Source organism: Hordeum vulgare, chromosome 2H (assembly GCF_904849725.1).
Source record: "Hordeum vulgare subsp. vulgare chromosome 2H, MorexV3_pseudomolecules_assembly, whole genome shotgun sequence".
Classification (NCBI taxonomy): Eukaryota; Viridiplantae; Streptophyta; class Magnoliopsida; order Poales; family Poaceae; genus Hordeum; species Hordeum vulgare.
This window is the reverse complement of record NC_058519.1, coordinates 638,363,302-638,378,072: the sequence shown is the minus strand read 5'-3', so window position 1 is coordinate 638,378,072 and position 14,771 is coordinate 638,363,302. Positions and strand designations below refer to the sequence as shown.

The following is a 14,771-nucleotide window of genomic DNA, read 5'->3' as shown; positions in this document are numbered from 1 at the left end:
TTCACATGGAGCGGAGCGGATGATGTCGGCAGGCCTATCCGCAGCCTCTGGTCACGGGCCTACATTCATCCAGTGGGCCGGCTTCAGATTTTATTTGACACGAGGTGACAAATTTTGTTGGTAAACGAAAAACAATCTGCTACGTTTATCAACTAAACTTGTCACCTTGCATCAACTGAAGTTGTCATGAAAATTGTTCGGGTTGTCATGCTTAAAATCCGAATGTTCAGTACTTATTATTTTTGAAAATGAGAAACACTATAATAAAAAAGGAATGTGCTAGCATCTGCTTCCTCAAACTAACTTACGTCAAAACATAAATTTCACATATTTTATTCTACCATTTCTAGGCATGTTACAAGTGCAAGGTTACAAGAGATTCTTCTTTCTTTTAAACACCTCCCCATATATTAATCAATTGAAATATTGTTACAATTATTCGTTGCAACCAAAGCCATGCAAGGCGGAAAACTATTAAAAAGAAGACCGTCCGATCTATTATAGAAACTAAATTTAGCAATTGTTTGCGCCATCGAATTGGCCACCATATTAATTTTAGCCAACTTGTAACTTCTCAGAAGTATGATGATGCCAAGGGTTTCCTTCTTGAGGCTAACGAGTGTAGATATCCACTGACGGATCCAGAAATTGAGGTTTGTCGGGGCGATGGCTGATGATGAAGCTTCATTACGTTGTACTGAAGGTCGCGAAGATAACTCGCACCATCGCCGGAGAGCCGGGGCAGCCACCCCAGCTCGCCCCAATGGTGGGATCCGTCACTGTAGATATCCATCTTGATCCAACAACATAATGATAACAAGCCTCTTTATTAATGATATATTTTTTAATCTTTTTAATCTTTAAGCGTATGGCATCCATCTTGATCTTGTAATCATCGGCGACATCGGCAATATAAAACTTCAATTTCATCTTCTTTTTTCAATTCTTTTTATTTTTTCTTTTAAATAATCATTTTATTTTTCAGCTAAATTTAACTTCTCGGCAAGAGGGCCGGTTGCAATATCGTGTTCACATACCTCCTAGATAAAATATCTATATCAACTTGATGAGCATAATCGCCATAAACACGAAATGAAACAAATAGTTATAAAAGATAATATACCACATCTGAATCATAAACCGGACGAGGGTCGACTGGAAAGGATATCAAAACCATGGCACTATATATGTATAACAAAAAAATCATACAAATAAGAAAAATATATAAGTAACTATCTAAATCATACAAATTAGAATTTTTTTTACAAAAAGATAAGAACAAGAGGCTCACCAAGGTGGTGCCGGCGACAAGACGACGCGGGCGATCGACGACGGTGAGGACGAGGATGACAAGGCACTAAGTAAACCACACCTACACATATGCAAACTAAGAGAGTTAGTTTGAGGTCAAATTGCATATAAATCAAATAAAACATTCACATAATTAGTCCCAAACTAAAACCTACAATCACTATACTTATATAGAACATGAAACGTGTTAAATTAGCAATGACATATAAAAGAATGAAGTTGCTAACCTTTTAAAACACTTGAATAGATGGGGTGCCTTTAATGTTGACAAATCTTGGTAAAAATGAAGGATAAACTCGACCTTGGGGAAGAAAACAGAGAGGAGATGCCTGGATTCGGGCTGGAAGAAGCACAACTTTGTATAGAAAAGATTTTAGTCTCGGTTTGTATCACCAACCAAGATTGGTCTATATTTAATCCAGAATTGTGATACCAAACAGGATTAAAGAGGCTCACGGGTGGGATAAACTCGAGGTTGGTGGCTAGACGTGTCAAAAAAGAGTAATACTGTAGTTTTTATTTATTGCAGAAATGATGTGGCCATAGCTCGATACACGCACATAATAAAACAAAACATATTTTTAATTAGTGGAACATACCCTTTGTTCGGGTACTTCGTTTTCTTCGACATATATAGCTCTTCCTGTCGCTAGGCCGGAAGCTATATACAGCGGAAATGATTGCTCCTATCAATAGTCCGTCTCATCCCATGTTGGTTAGCGGAGCTTCACGTGGCCGTGGCTCCGTCCTGCTCTACCTAGCTACCGGTTCATCCCATGTTATGGCCAATTAATCCGACGCTAACGTAACGCGCCGTCGCGACGCAACACATGGTGATGGACATGATCAAACTAGAGAGGGATCGGGGAAGATCGTTGGGTATCAGCTGGTCCTAGCTATATACGACGCTGCACCTACGTGATATAGCAGTACTAATTAATCAAGTACAGTCTCGGGGGAAAAAGTAGAGTATCCAGATGTTGCGGTTCACATTCGCCTTTGCGTGTTCTTTGCTCTACCTAGCTCAGATCGATCGGCTCGCCTTTACAAGTCCTAATCTAACCAGGCTGAGCAATTCGATCAGGTACCATATAGACTACGCCTTCCGTACTTGGTCACTACAAGGAAATCCGATCGACGTTTTAGTTACGTTTGCGCAGCATGCATTCTGAAGAAGAGATACAAGAGTATGATCACCGATCACGGCCGAGTAAAAGTTGTAGGCTCGTAGCTACAGCGTAGGTCGCTGGTGAAGCCAATTAGCAGATCGACATCGTCCGGCCGGCAAGTAATGACCAAAACACCGTCTGCTCATGTGTGTCCCCGACGTACGAATCGATCAGGACACCCGGCAGATTTACACCATCGACCCGTCGTTCGTCGGAGTCCCTATCTTCCCATTCCTTGCTCCGACGTAGAAAGGGGAAAGACTTGTGTGAGATCTCACATTAGCTGAGATCCATGTGATCGTTTTTTCTCAAAAAAAAAAAAAGAGTACATATTTGATTATTTTCAACTTTTTTCTGACACGCATGAATGTTTGATCTACAAATTTCAGCTCCTAATCCAACTCAAATTTATAGGAACAAAAAAGACAAAATCGGATGTGAATAGTGTCAAAGTGGTCTCGCTTCACACTAGATGAAGCCACTGCTCGCCTCGAGCAATGCCCATAATGGGCCAGACAAGCGGGGACCGTGGGCACTCGAAATTTTTCTTTCATTCATTTTTGTTTCTTCACTTTTTTGCCTAGAATTTTTATTATAGTATTTCGTAATATTCGAGCCATATCTATAATAAAAATCATTTTACATACATGATTGGAAAATGTTAAATACAGATTTGAAAAAAGTAGACATGTATAAACCGAATGTTTATCACGTATATGAAAAATGTATACAAAAGAAAAGATATATGAAACAATTTGATCATGTATTTTAAAAAGTTAATCAAGCATTTGAAAAAAGATAAAAAAACTGTTAGGAAAATGTGAAATATCTATAGAAAAAATGTCTACCATGTATAAAAAATGATGATTTTATCATGTACAGAAATTTTTTACACAATCATGTAAACAAAATATGAAACAAGTATTTCAAAATTGTTAATCAAGATTTTTTCAAATAACAAATGTTTAAAGAAAAATGTGGACCATCTAGAAAAAATGATGGAAATTTATTCATGTATATAATTGTTTAATCAAGTTTTTAAACAATTATTAAAAAAATTTAATAAAGTATTTGAAAATACTAAATGTTTTTATAAAAAATGTTTATCACGTGATAAAAAATGTTAATTCTGCATTTCAAAATATATTAAAGTACTTTAAAATTGTAAATGTGCATAGAATTGTTTTTCAGCATGCATTAGAAAAATGTTAATCTTATATTAGAAATCTTGATCAAGCATTTTAAAAAGTTTAAAGTGTGTATAGGAAAAAAATTTAACCATTTATTCAAAATATGTTAATGTTGTATTTGAAAAAAATTCATCAATTATTTAAAACATGTTTAAAGTGTGTATATAAACAATGTTGACTATTTCATAGAAAAATTGTTAAATTTATTTTGAAAAATGCTAAATGTGTATTAGAAATCTTTTGTTGACATATAAAAAAATTGCAGAATGAAACTGAAAAAATAAGAGAAAAGGAAGAAAATGATTTTCCACCGAATAGAAACGAAGAAAAACAAAAGAATTAGAAAAGAAAGGAAATACCAAAGAAAGAAAGAAAATTTAAAAAGAAACAAAAAAAATTAGACGAAAACAACCTTGAAATGGATCATCCCACCGAGAGTGCAAACGAACCAGCGATTAAAAAAACAGTAGAACTGGGCCGACCGAGTCGCTACAGCATGGAGCAAAAGCTTCGGCGAGATGAAAGGAGCTCTCGCATCCGCGTAGTACAGCAATTGATAAGAACAGGTTCTAACAGAAAAGTGGCTTCGATAGGGTCCAACCCACCATTGTTTACCTATCAAAAACGGAACCAAATATTCATTCTTCCAATCAACCTAGGGATGTTTCTCGTTTTCTGGCTTCTGTTGTACACTTGTAGGGATCATTTGATTTAAAGAACTTTTGTAGGAGCTTTGGAGGATTAGGTAGGAACTTTGGAGGATTAAAATCCTTAGAATATTTTTTCAGTGTTGGTTACTTGATTCATAGGATTATATCGCACATGAATTTTTCCTAACCATTTCTTTGTACTACTTACCATGGGATTTCTAGCATCGAGTCAAGCTTTTTAAAATAATCATTTTGTTTTTTATGCAATCAAACAAATCATAATCAAGTAGGATTGAGATGGGCATGCCATGTCAATCCTTTGTTTTTCCTATTCGCATGTTATAGAATCCTACAAATCAAGGACGCTCGTATTCTTGCTTTAACCCAGTTTAGACCTCCTCATTTATTGGATTTTTCTAAGAATTCTAGAGGATATGAATTTTATAGGTAAAAATAATAATCCTTTGAAGCACTTTGGTTCGTAGGAATGAATTCTTATTCCTATGGAGGATAGAAATCAATCCTTCACATTTAAAAAAACATTAGCCTAGACTCAAGGGAATTTTTTAATCCTATGCATTAAATGGTATAGCTTTCCCTCTTAAACTTGAGAGATACATGTCATCTCACTTTCTATGATTTTTCTACTTGTATCCTATGAACGAAAGAATACATTAAGTTCGGTTTCTCTCACGGATGTGAATCTCCTAATCGCCGGAGTCGGGTTACTTATTTTATTTTTAATACATTATAAAAATGCAAGTGCTCACATACACGCACATACACTAAACTATAAACGCACGCACGCATACCCTATCTATATGAACACCTTCAAGATACTAAGCCAACATAAATCCTTCAAATTGACAAAGTCACCAAAAAAGTCTTGCTTTGCTGGGAACGTCTCTCCGAGCACAGGTGCTAAATCTAGGACTTCAATCCTAGCGGGTTTCTTCCACCAAAAGAAATCAAACCATTTGAGCTATGCTCAGTTCACGGGTTGGTGATTTTAAGTCATGTTGTTTTGACTTTGTAGTGGTACATGCCTTTTTGGACTATGTATCCTTTTCATTCTTAATGAATACAGATGCAACTCTCTTGTATGATTTAAAAAAAAACATACCCTGTTTGGCCCTTCCCATCAACCGTGGAGTTGATTCTCACAAGTGATGGGAGTGTAATATTTGTTGCATCTTGTTACGTCTTCCATTGCAATGATGCGCTCGAGGCTGAACTCCAGTTGATCATGGAGGCGTTGTTCCTAGCGGTTGAACACATTACCCGATGGTGCTACCTTAGCTTCTTAAGCATAGAACCGATCTGCTTATGGGCATCTCCCTATAGAGATCAGAATCTTGATAGGCAGCCAAAGTTCCTTTCTATATGCTCCTGGTGTGAACTGTAAAATATGTAAAATAGAAAATATTTTAAAAATTCTGATTTTTTGTGCCATACTTAAAAAATGGTTGTTGTGCACGCAATTTTTCGTCACGAAATCACATTAGTGAAAGTCGTGACAAAAAAAAATCAAAGCTTCAAAATACGTTTGAAAGTAATGTTTACAGAGCATTGATTTTGTTTTTTACCACGCTTTTCACCAATATCATTTCGTGATGAAATTTTACGTGCACACCAATTTTTTTAAAAAAATATAACATAAAAATGTATTTAAAAAACTAGTTTTTTATTATATTTATTTTACTGTTTACATCAGGAGCATATGAGCTCAGGTGTAGAAACTCCATGCCCGATAGGCATGGAGTATGTTCCTATGAACATCTCCGGCCGGGAAGCAAAACAGAGCAGCATATCCACTAGCAAACTATGGTCGAACTGATTGTATCACGGCTACACAGAGGACCACCTTATATTGCCGAGCTTTTCTCAGCTGACTGAAACCCCAAAACCTTGAAATGAAACTCCACGATTACGTGCAAAAAGAAAAGGAAAAAAGAAGCCCATCCATAGAAAACATACTGAATTTGGAATCTCTCTGCGACACCAGCTATAGGCAGCTCCATATATCCTTCCTTCCTGCCTGCCTGCCTTCATGGTCCTGAACCTAATCCAGCAGCAGGTGGATCGATACGTACCGGCGTACACATATCCTTTTGATTAGTTGCACGGTTGTGGTCATACGCGTACGGCACGCGTGCCTTTGATTTCCTGCCTTCCCCCTCCCGTTACGTTACGTCGCGTTATCATTAGATGGTCCATGCACCCCCAGCCGTGTGCATATCAACGACATATGTATGTACACATCTCCGCACGCACGCAGATATTTCTCCATCAGTTTTGCTAAGTCTCGATCGACGCTGTATGCCTTTGATCTTGTATATATGGGGATTTGCTTGTATAATTTTTTTCCTTTCCAATTTTTTTATTTTGTTCTTACATACTTTGTCACTTAACTAAGACTTGGTTAAATCTCAGTCGACTAAGACCTAGCCACACCCTTTCTTTATTGTTCCAGCAGAAGCATTCTCTCCGTTCATTCAACACTGATCATAATAAATGTAAACACGAAGTATATACGGTACCTGCAGGCCTGGTTTGAAGGCCCATTCGAAATGTTCGCCCGCCATCTTTATTTTCCTGTACCACTGTCTGTCTCTGCACGTACCACTACAGTAGTAGTAATGTAAGTCCCCATTAATTTGCTCGCGCTGAGTTGAGTCAGTACGTGCACAGCACACACTCACTGGTGGTACCAGGCAGAAGATAACTCTGCCATTTAGTTTGTTCACGTACGCTAGCTAGCTGCAGATTAATTCCATTCAATTCAGCCCAAGTACGTACGTCAACGTCGTGTAAAGCAGGGCCGTAACAACGTTGAGGGCATGTTTTGTTTGTAGTCTAAAGTTGCATGGTCCGCATGTCATAGGCTGAGTTTTGTGTCAAATATATCGTCACATTTCTGATGGCTACTCTAGTCGCCACACTGTTTGTGGGCAGCAGAAGATCAACATATGTAATTGTATGCATGAGTTGTGCCAAAGTTAGTGATGAATCAAATACTATACCCTAATATTCATTTCTTAAGGCACCATCTTCCGAGGGTACAAATCGTGGCCCTAGCTAGCTAATTGTGCTCCAGAATTAATGAGCTCAGATGATAAAGCGTACACAACACACTATTTGAGTAGTACTAGTATACACAAGACACAGCACACGTATGCATACATACATATCCAAGAGCGCTGGCTGCAATTATCAAGCGTGGCCCATAATCAGGAAAACAATCGACCGATCTTAATCAAGAGTCAATTAAGTACCAAGCTAATCAACAAAGCACTAGGCAACACGCATTAGCCTTTCAGCGTACAGCAGCTAGCGTGATGCCAAGCCGGCCTCTCGCTCGATCGCTCTGCCACTGGCTGGATAGATACCGGCGGTGTACCGCACAGTGCCAGCATCTCGTGTAATTAAAACCACCGATCATCATATCGTTGCTAATTGCTGTCCAGCCATGCCCGGCACCGGCAGGCAATGCTGGCTAGCTGCAATCTAGCTACAAACCTCTCGCAATCCAATCCCGAACTAATCAAGCAGATTAATTAATTAACTGACCAAGCAAACGCAAAAGCCTCAGGGAAAAAAGGCCTGCACGCACGCACGTACGTACGTACACTAGCTTGCACACTAGCCAATCAGGCATGCTAGCTCGCTCGCTCGCTCGCTCGTAGTATCATCTAACGGCGACGGTGCATGTCACGGACGCATGCGCCGGCGGCCGGCGGAGAGCTTGTTGGTGGGCGTACGTGTGCGCCGGCCGATGGGAGGGTCACATGAGGAGGCTCCTGATGACGGCGGCCTGCTCGTCGGTGACCGCGTCGGAGGCGAGCAGCGCGGCGAGCGTCTCGCTGAGGTCGTCCACCTCCCGGTGCAGGCTCCGGATGTAGCTGCACGTCTCCTGCAGCACCCTCGCCGCCGAGCCCTGCGACAACACGAAGGTTAACTCTCGGTGAGTCCGGCCATGCACGGTTGCACACTGGTCGCGATCGGCTGACTATGCACGGGAAAGCAGCTGCTGCCACTTTGGGTTGGTATGGTAGTAGTACTTACCCTGTGAGCGCCATTGCCGGCTTGCGTCGACTCCGGGAGCAGGGCCTGCAGCTTGGACAGCAGCTCGGAGATCTGCTCCTCCGAGATCGACGGCGAGCTCCCGCCGCGCCGCGTGCGTGACCTCCGGCTGCTCGACGACATGCTCGCGCTTATGTACGTACGTACGTACGTACCGAGCTGTAGGAGATATAGCTTAGCTTAGCTTAGCTTAGCTAGTAGGACAGTTGGTTGAGTGTAGCTGCTGCTGCTAGCTTGTTGTTGCTTGCTTTCTGGTGCAGGTGAGTGGGAGCAGCAGCCGAGGCGAGAGAGCTATATATAGCGGTCCAAGAAGCAGCTAGCTAGCCAGCAGAGCGAGGAAGATGAGGTGAGTAGCCGCAGGCCGCAGCTAGCGCAAGACGGATGAGAGAGGGGATGGAGGAAGCTAGCTAGCTTAGCAGGTGGCGGGAGGGAGGAAGATGAGGGGAGCTAGTTAGAAAGCGAGGGCTGTAAATGTGTGACAGGGAGAGACGACGTGGTGAGGGAGGCATGGAGAACGCACGCCAGCCAGCACCACTCTACTACCACCTCCAGTGGTACTGAGTGGTGGTATTCAGTGACAGTTGCAGCCGAGGTGAGCACTATAGCCGTAGTAGACGTGCGGCTCAACTGGGCGCGGGCTTGGGCTTGGGCCGTAGGACATGGTACGAGATCGATCGATCCAGTAAATTAATGCCTGTTTGTTGTAGTAGTGTTCTCACATGGGGGGGGGGGGGGGGGGGGGGAGTGTGGAGGTTTCTCTAGATCTGCATGCTGCATGCTGAGCACACATGCACGGGCATCGTCCCTGGATAGATTAAGCCATCGTCAGTGTCTCGTAGTGCATAATCAAGCAGAGATTAATTAACTGTATGCTATATCGACCGACAAGGCTTTCCGTTTGTGAATGTGAATTGGATTTTACAGTGCATGCATGCATCTATGTCAGTCAATACAAGAGAGTAAAATTCTAGGTTAACGAAAAGTAGTGCAGCCCGCACCTTCTCGTCCGGGTTTAGGGTTTAGAGCATCTCCAACAGACGCGCTACGAAGGCGCGCGCTAAATTTTTTTTACCGCGTCAAAATAGCGTTTTACAACGCCGGATGACCGAACATCTCCAAGAGACGCTCAAAAATATCCCGAAATCATCCCTGCCCCGCCATCTCCAGCGGACGCCCAAAATCATCCTTGCCCCGCCATGGCCACGCCCTGCCCCGCCGGGCCGCCGCGACCTGCTCCGCCCCGCCCCGCCATGGCCGCGGCCTGCTCCACCCCGCCATGGCCGCGGCCTCCTCCGCCCCGCCATGGCCGCGACATGCTCCGCCCCGCCATGGCCGCGACCTGCTCCGCCCCGCCGCGGCCTGCTCCGCTCCGTCCCGCCATGGCCGGGACCTGCTCCGCCCCGCCGCGACCTGCTCCGCTCCGCTCCGCCCCGCCATGGCCGCGACCTGCTCCGCCCCGCCGCGACCTGCTCCGCTCCGCCCCGCCCCGCCATGGCCGCGACCTGCTCCGCCCCGTCGCGGCCTGCTCCGCTCCGCCCCGCCCCGCCATGGCCGCAACCTGCTCCGCCCCGCCGCGACCTGCTCCGCCCCGCCGCCGTGGCCGGCTGGCAGGCTGGCGCGCGCACGCGAGGTTGCCGGCAGCGGGCGCATGCACGGAAAGGAGTTTCAGCGCGCACGAGCTCGCGCACGAAATATAGTGCGTCCGATTCAGTTTTTCCCAGCGCGCTGAACATTTTTTACGGCGTGCTCTATTATACAGCGTCTGTTGGAGTGCAATTTTTAACTCCACGCGTGCTAAACTTGCGATTTTTTGGACACAACGCTAATATTGGGCGTCTGTTGGAGATGCTCCTAGGGCTTCCACGACTTTTGCCGGGTGGACTTCTATTGAAAAAATACAAGTTGCTCATCGTACCAAACAAAAGTTATACGTTCTGATCAATTGTTTGGAGCTTCAGAAAATCTCGCTTTATTTAGAACTGGCAAAACCTAATAAATAAATAAAGAGATAGGAATTGTTAAGCAGTGACCAACAAACAGTGCCTTCCTTACAAATGTGTTCTTAAACAGTGTACTAACCAACAAACATAGCCTTACTTGAAAATATGTCTTGTGTATTGGTGCCATGGATGCAGGAGTTCAAAGACTGTAGGCATATCATTTGGCTACTCGACTCGTCCGTGCGGGGAACATGAACATCTAGGGACGCTGGAAGATTCGTATAGGGTTGTCCCAAGCAGTGTGTGGGGGAGAAGGAGAGCCAGATTATAAAAACACACCGTGTCGACCGCAGAAATGCCAAGCGCTGGAGCCGGAGATGCCGATTGGTCACTGCACGGCGCCATGAACTGAACTCCACGTAGGCCATGCTGGTCCTGCTCAATTAACAAGCTTTTCCAACAGGCTCACGCCATGGCCATTGGCTGGCTAGCCATCTGCCTCCCGAGGGACGATCGAGAAAACTGGTTACTAGTATAATCATTTGGACTGTACGGGGCAACAGTTCCCATTATAGAAATCCACCAACTACCTTCATTGGATCCGTCCTCATGATGCCCCCAATCATGCACTGGCCGGTTTTCGACATGTATTGGTACTTTGGTTACTAGAGTATCCAAGCAGAGGCAGTGCAGAATACAGTATATGTTTTGCCATTTCGAATGGCATCTGGTGGTTGCTACCTTTGCTGCCTCAGCATCTTCGGCTAAATTGCTTCTTCATGGAGGATCTTTGTCATATGTGTCCTGTTTCTATCTTTGTTTTTTTTCTTGGAAAACGAGGAAAGACCCCCAGCCTCTGCGTCAGTTTAAAATGGGAAAGATTTTTTACTTCCCGGCCTCTGCATCAATTAGGGATGCATACGTTCATTTTAGTATGACTATCAAGATAAACAAGATCCTTAGAATTTTCTAAAAATATATAAAAAAAATGAGGAAATCCATATGCGTCAGCTATCAATTCTAAAAATTAAACCAAGGTCGTTAGGCTGCACAATCACATACCCAACCACTAAGCCAAAGTTCTACCTTTGTTATGGTCGTGTTTGGTTGCTAGCAAAATAACCATGCGGGCTGTGGGTGAATGGTCCGAGATGTTTGGTTGCATGTACCACAAAGAGAAACAAGCCCACTTGAAACCAGGGACGAAGCTAGTATGCAAGCATAGAGGGGGGGGCAAGTTTGTTCATGAAAGGATCAAAGTTTATATAAAGTAAAAAAAATTAACTACAACAAACATTATTATAGTAGAAAAATCAATTTGTTAGGGGGGGGAGGGGGTCTAGCCCCCCCTAGTCCCTCCTTAGAATCGTCCCTGCTTGAAACTCAAAGCAGCCTCGGCCTTACCTGAGAGGAACACTCAAATCAGTTTCTTCACATGCAGACTCATGTCAATACAATTCACACTGCATGGTATAATGTTGCATGTTGATTCTGTGGATGACCAAACATGTTGCAGAACTTGGCCCATAGCATGCATTTGGTTGTGCGGATTCCACTCTGTCAAGTTCCAAAAAAACGTGAAAGAGGGACATGAACCAAACAAGCCCTATGTTTCATGTTTTTTCTTTATGTCAAATTTGTAAGACTTAATTGTCATAGGTGTTCTGCTTTTGAAATGTCTGGAACTTAGTTTAGTTGTATGAGGTCTTGGATGCATCCTATGATTAACGATGATGGTACTCTAGCTTCGAGCAATATTGTTTTACATTGTTTCCTTTTGAGTTGTCTGATTCAGAATGTCTCGTGGTTTCTATTAGTGAAATCAACCCCATTTATTCAAAATAATAATAATAGTATCAAATGAACCACGAAAACAAAACATTTTTAAGATGAGTCGTATGCTCTATCGATAAAGCAACAAATATCTCTAATTCGTGGAAGCGCTTGCGGCTAGGGTGATGGGATGATTAAAATTCACTTGTAGTAATTAAATCATTTTCTTCTTTGTCTAGTTAAAAAAAATGTGATATTCAATGGATTGATCTTTTTTGCCAAAATCAATTGTTCCTCTTTTGTTCTCCATCGCAGACTATTAATATACACAATTTCACATTCAAAAAGTACAAACAATGTATTTGTAATGTGTGGCTATATACTTTTCTTTCTTTTACTTGTATGTTTTGCTTATAAAAATGTTTGTTGCATTTAATATATGCACCACTTGCATGTACTTAAAATTATAAAGTAATTATTTGTGGAACTAAATGTGTTTTGATAATTTTCTGTGTTTAGAACTTTATATTGGCCATTTACACTTTATATATACACTAGTGGCACATTTTCAACAAGATGCACAACTTGTGCTTTTGTAATGTGCAAATTATTTTTTGTGTTACTCAATCTGTTTTCTGCAATTTTTCCTATTTATTTTTTTGGTTTAATGAAACTTTGTGTTTTATAATTTGCTATTGTTGTTGTGTTACAGAATCAATTTCTTAATTTTTTTGTTTTCACTTTTTACTTTGTTGACTTTTTGGCTGGTTGATTTCAGTCGACTCGCGAGGCAAAAAATTCAGATGTAAAGTGGAACCGGTTTAGATATTATTGGACATCTTTCCCAAATTTATGTGAGTAGATGGCCATTTTCATAGCTGGATGACCAAAGTGAGGCATGTCGTGTAAGCTTGGCGAGAACGACTAAAACTTAATCTCTCTTTTTCTTTATGAGAATTGAGAAATCATTTGCGATGATTGGCTTTACATCAACTGGTCCACCACATTTGGATATGCTCGCTTGGTCTTTATCTTGTAAATGTTTTATTCATCCTTCAGTATACGTGTATAGTGATGGACAATCTTGAAATGATTGTAATCTATATATTTTGTGATTATCGGTATAGAGAAGGAGGAGGGGGGGTATACTTTGAGAAGGCATACTACTTATGATTAGTGGAAGCACCATACACTTTTAGCACACAAAAATAAGTTGCGGTATATAAAACATACATTTTATTAAACCACACATATACAATTGAAACACTTGCAAAGGGAATTACAGAAAGGACTAGGTGGTGTGATGAGTTCAATTCACTTGTAGTCCTTAAACCTAGAAGTTGTGCTTACTATTATTGCCAACATGCCATGTTTCGTTGCGGGTTCATCATGGCAATTTTAATAAGATATTGTTGCACATACTTAGGTGGCCATTTCAGTGTCTAATGATAAAAGTGACCATGTTGAGCGAGTCGAGCGTAGGACTAAAACTTTTTCTTGTTATGTGAAATCACTTATGATGATTGTGTCTGTAGATCTAATGGTCCACCAAATCGGGATACATTCGCTCTGTCTTTTATTGGGTACATATTTTCTTCATCTTTCGCTATGCATGTATAGTGATGGACAATCTCAAAATGATGTGAGTCAACATCTTTCGTTATTACCGGGACTAAAAAGGGGGCGTGTAGTGCGAGCAACCTTACCAGTTCTGATGAATGGAAGGACCATATACCATGAGAATAGCACAATAAGCTCTACTATTAAGGCAAGAAGTCGCCTCAAATTGGGGGAAGGACACATGCTCCTAGGTGGTGTGTAATGACTTGAATTCATTCATATCACTAATCCCAGATGTTTCGCACTTACCTTTGTTATCCAAGTTTAGAAATGCTCATGTTGCTCACCAAACTTGGTAAAGTGGCATAGTATCTTTTAGACAATATTGTACATCCTAACAAAAAATATGTGGGCAATATCGCCATTTTTAGAGTTGGGTGATCAGTGCCAGCATGCCATGGAATTGGGAGTGAGGACGAGCAAAATCTACTCTCTCTCTCTCTCTCTCTCTCTCTCTCTCTCTCTCTCTTGATGAGAAATCACTTGTGATGATGATTGTCGCTAGATCACCGATCCACTAAATTCGGATACACTCTTTTTTTTACGGGAAATCACAAATGATGATGATTGCGCTACATCAACCGGACACTAAATTCGGATATGCTTTTTTTTACGAGAAATCACTTGTGATGATGATTGATGCTACATCAGAAGGTCCACTCCACTTAATTCGGATAAGCTTGCTCGCACATGTATCATCTAAATGTTTTCTTGAGCTTTCGTTATATGTGTATAGTGACGACCAATCTCCAAATGATTGGAGTCAACATCTTTCATGATCACAAGGACGGAGAAGTGATCGTATAGTATGAGCAACCATGCTTACGATTAACAAAATGGCCATATACAACGAACATGTCGTGACAATCTCTATCAGTAAGGCATGAAATTGTCCAAATTAGAGAAAGGACTCGGAGTTGGTCTATAATGAGTAAAATTCGCCCGCAATCCCTAACCTGTGTGTTTTGCACTTACTTTTCTTACCCAACTTTGAAAATGCTCGTATAGCTTTGCTCATCAAACTTGGTAAAATGC

General features: G+C 41.8%; 1 protein-coding gene across 1 annotated transcript; it reads right to left on the bottom strand.

Moving 5' to 3' along the window:
* Positions 1 to 7,326: 7,326 nt before the first annotated feature.
* LOC123431066 (transcription factor ILI1-like) lies at positions 7,327 to 8,969 on the bottom strand. The gene is made up of 2 exons (XM_045114880.1): positions 8,386 to 8,969; positions 7,327 to 8,257 (listed from the first exon to the last, which is right to left on the bottom strand). Exons 1-2 carry the CDS (start codon positions 8,524 to 8,526, stop codon positions 8,105 to 8,107), a joined length of 294 nt encoding a protein of 97 aa, XP_044970815.1. The 5' UTR covers positions 8,527 to 8,969; the 3' UTR covers positions 7,327 to 8,104.
* Between the last annotated feature and the right edge of the window lie 5,802 nt (positions 8,970 to 14,771).

What these genes read in the sequence shown, in the direction of transcription:
- LOC123431066 (XM_045114880.1), bottom strand. Translation starts at nt 8,526, where the DNA reads ATGTCGTCGAGCAGCCGGAGGTCACGCACGCGGCGCGGCGGGAGCTCG. An exon ending in CCGGCAATGGCGCTCACAGG is followed by an intron (nt 8,258 to 8,385) that starts GTAAGTACTACT and finishes GTGTTGTCGCAG; the next exon opens with GGCTCGGCGGCGAGGGTGCT.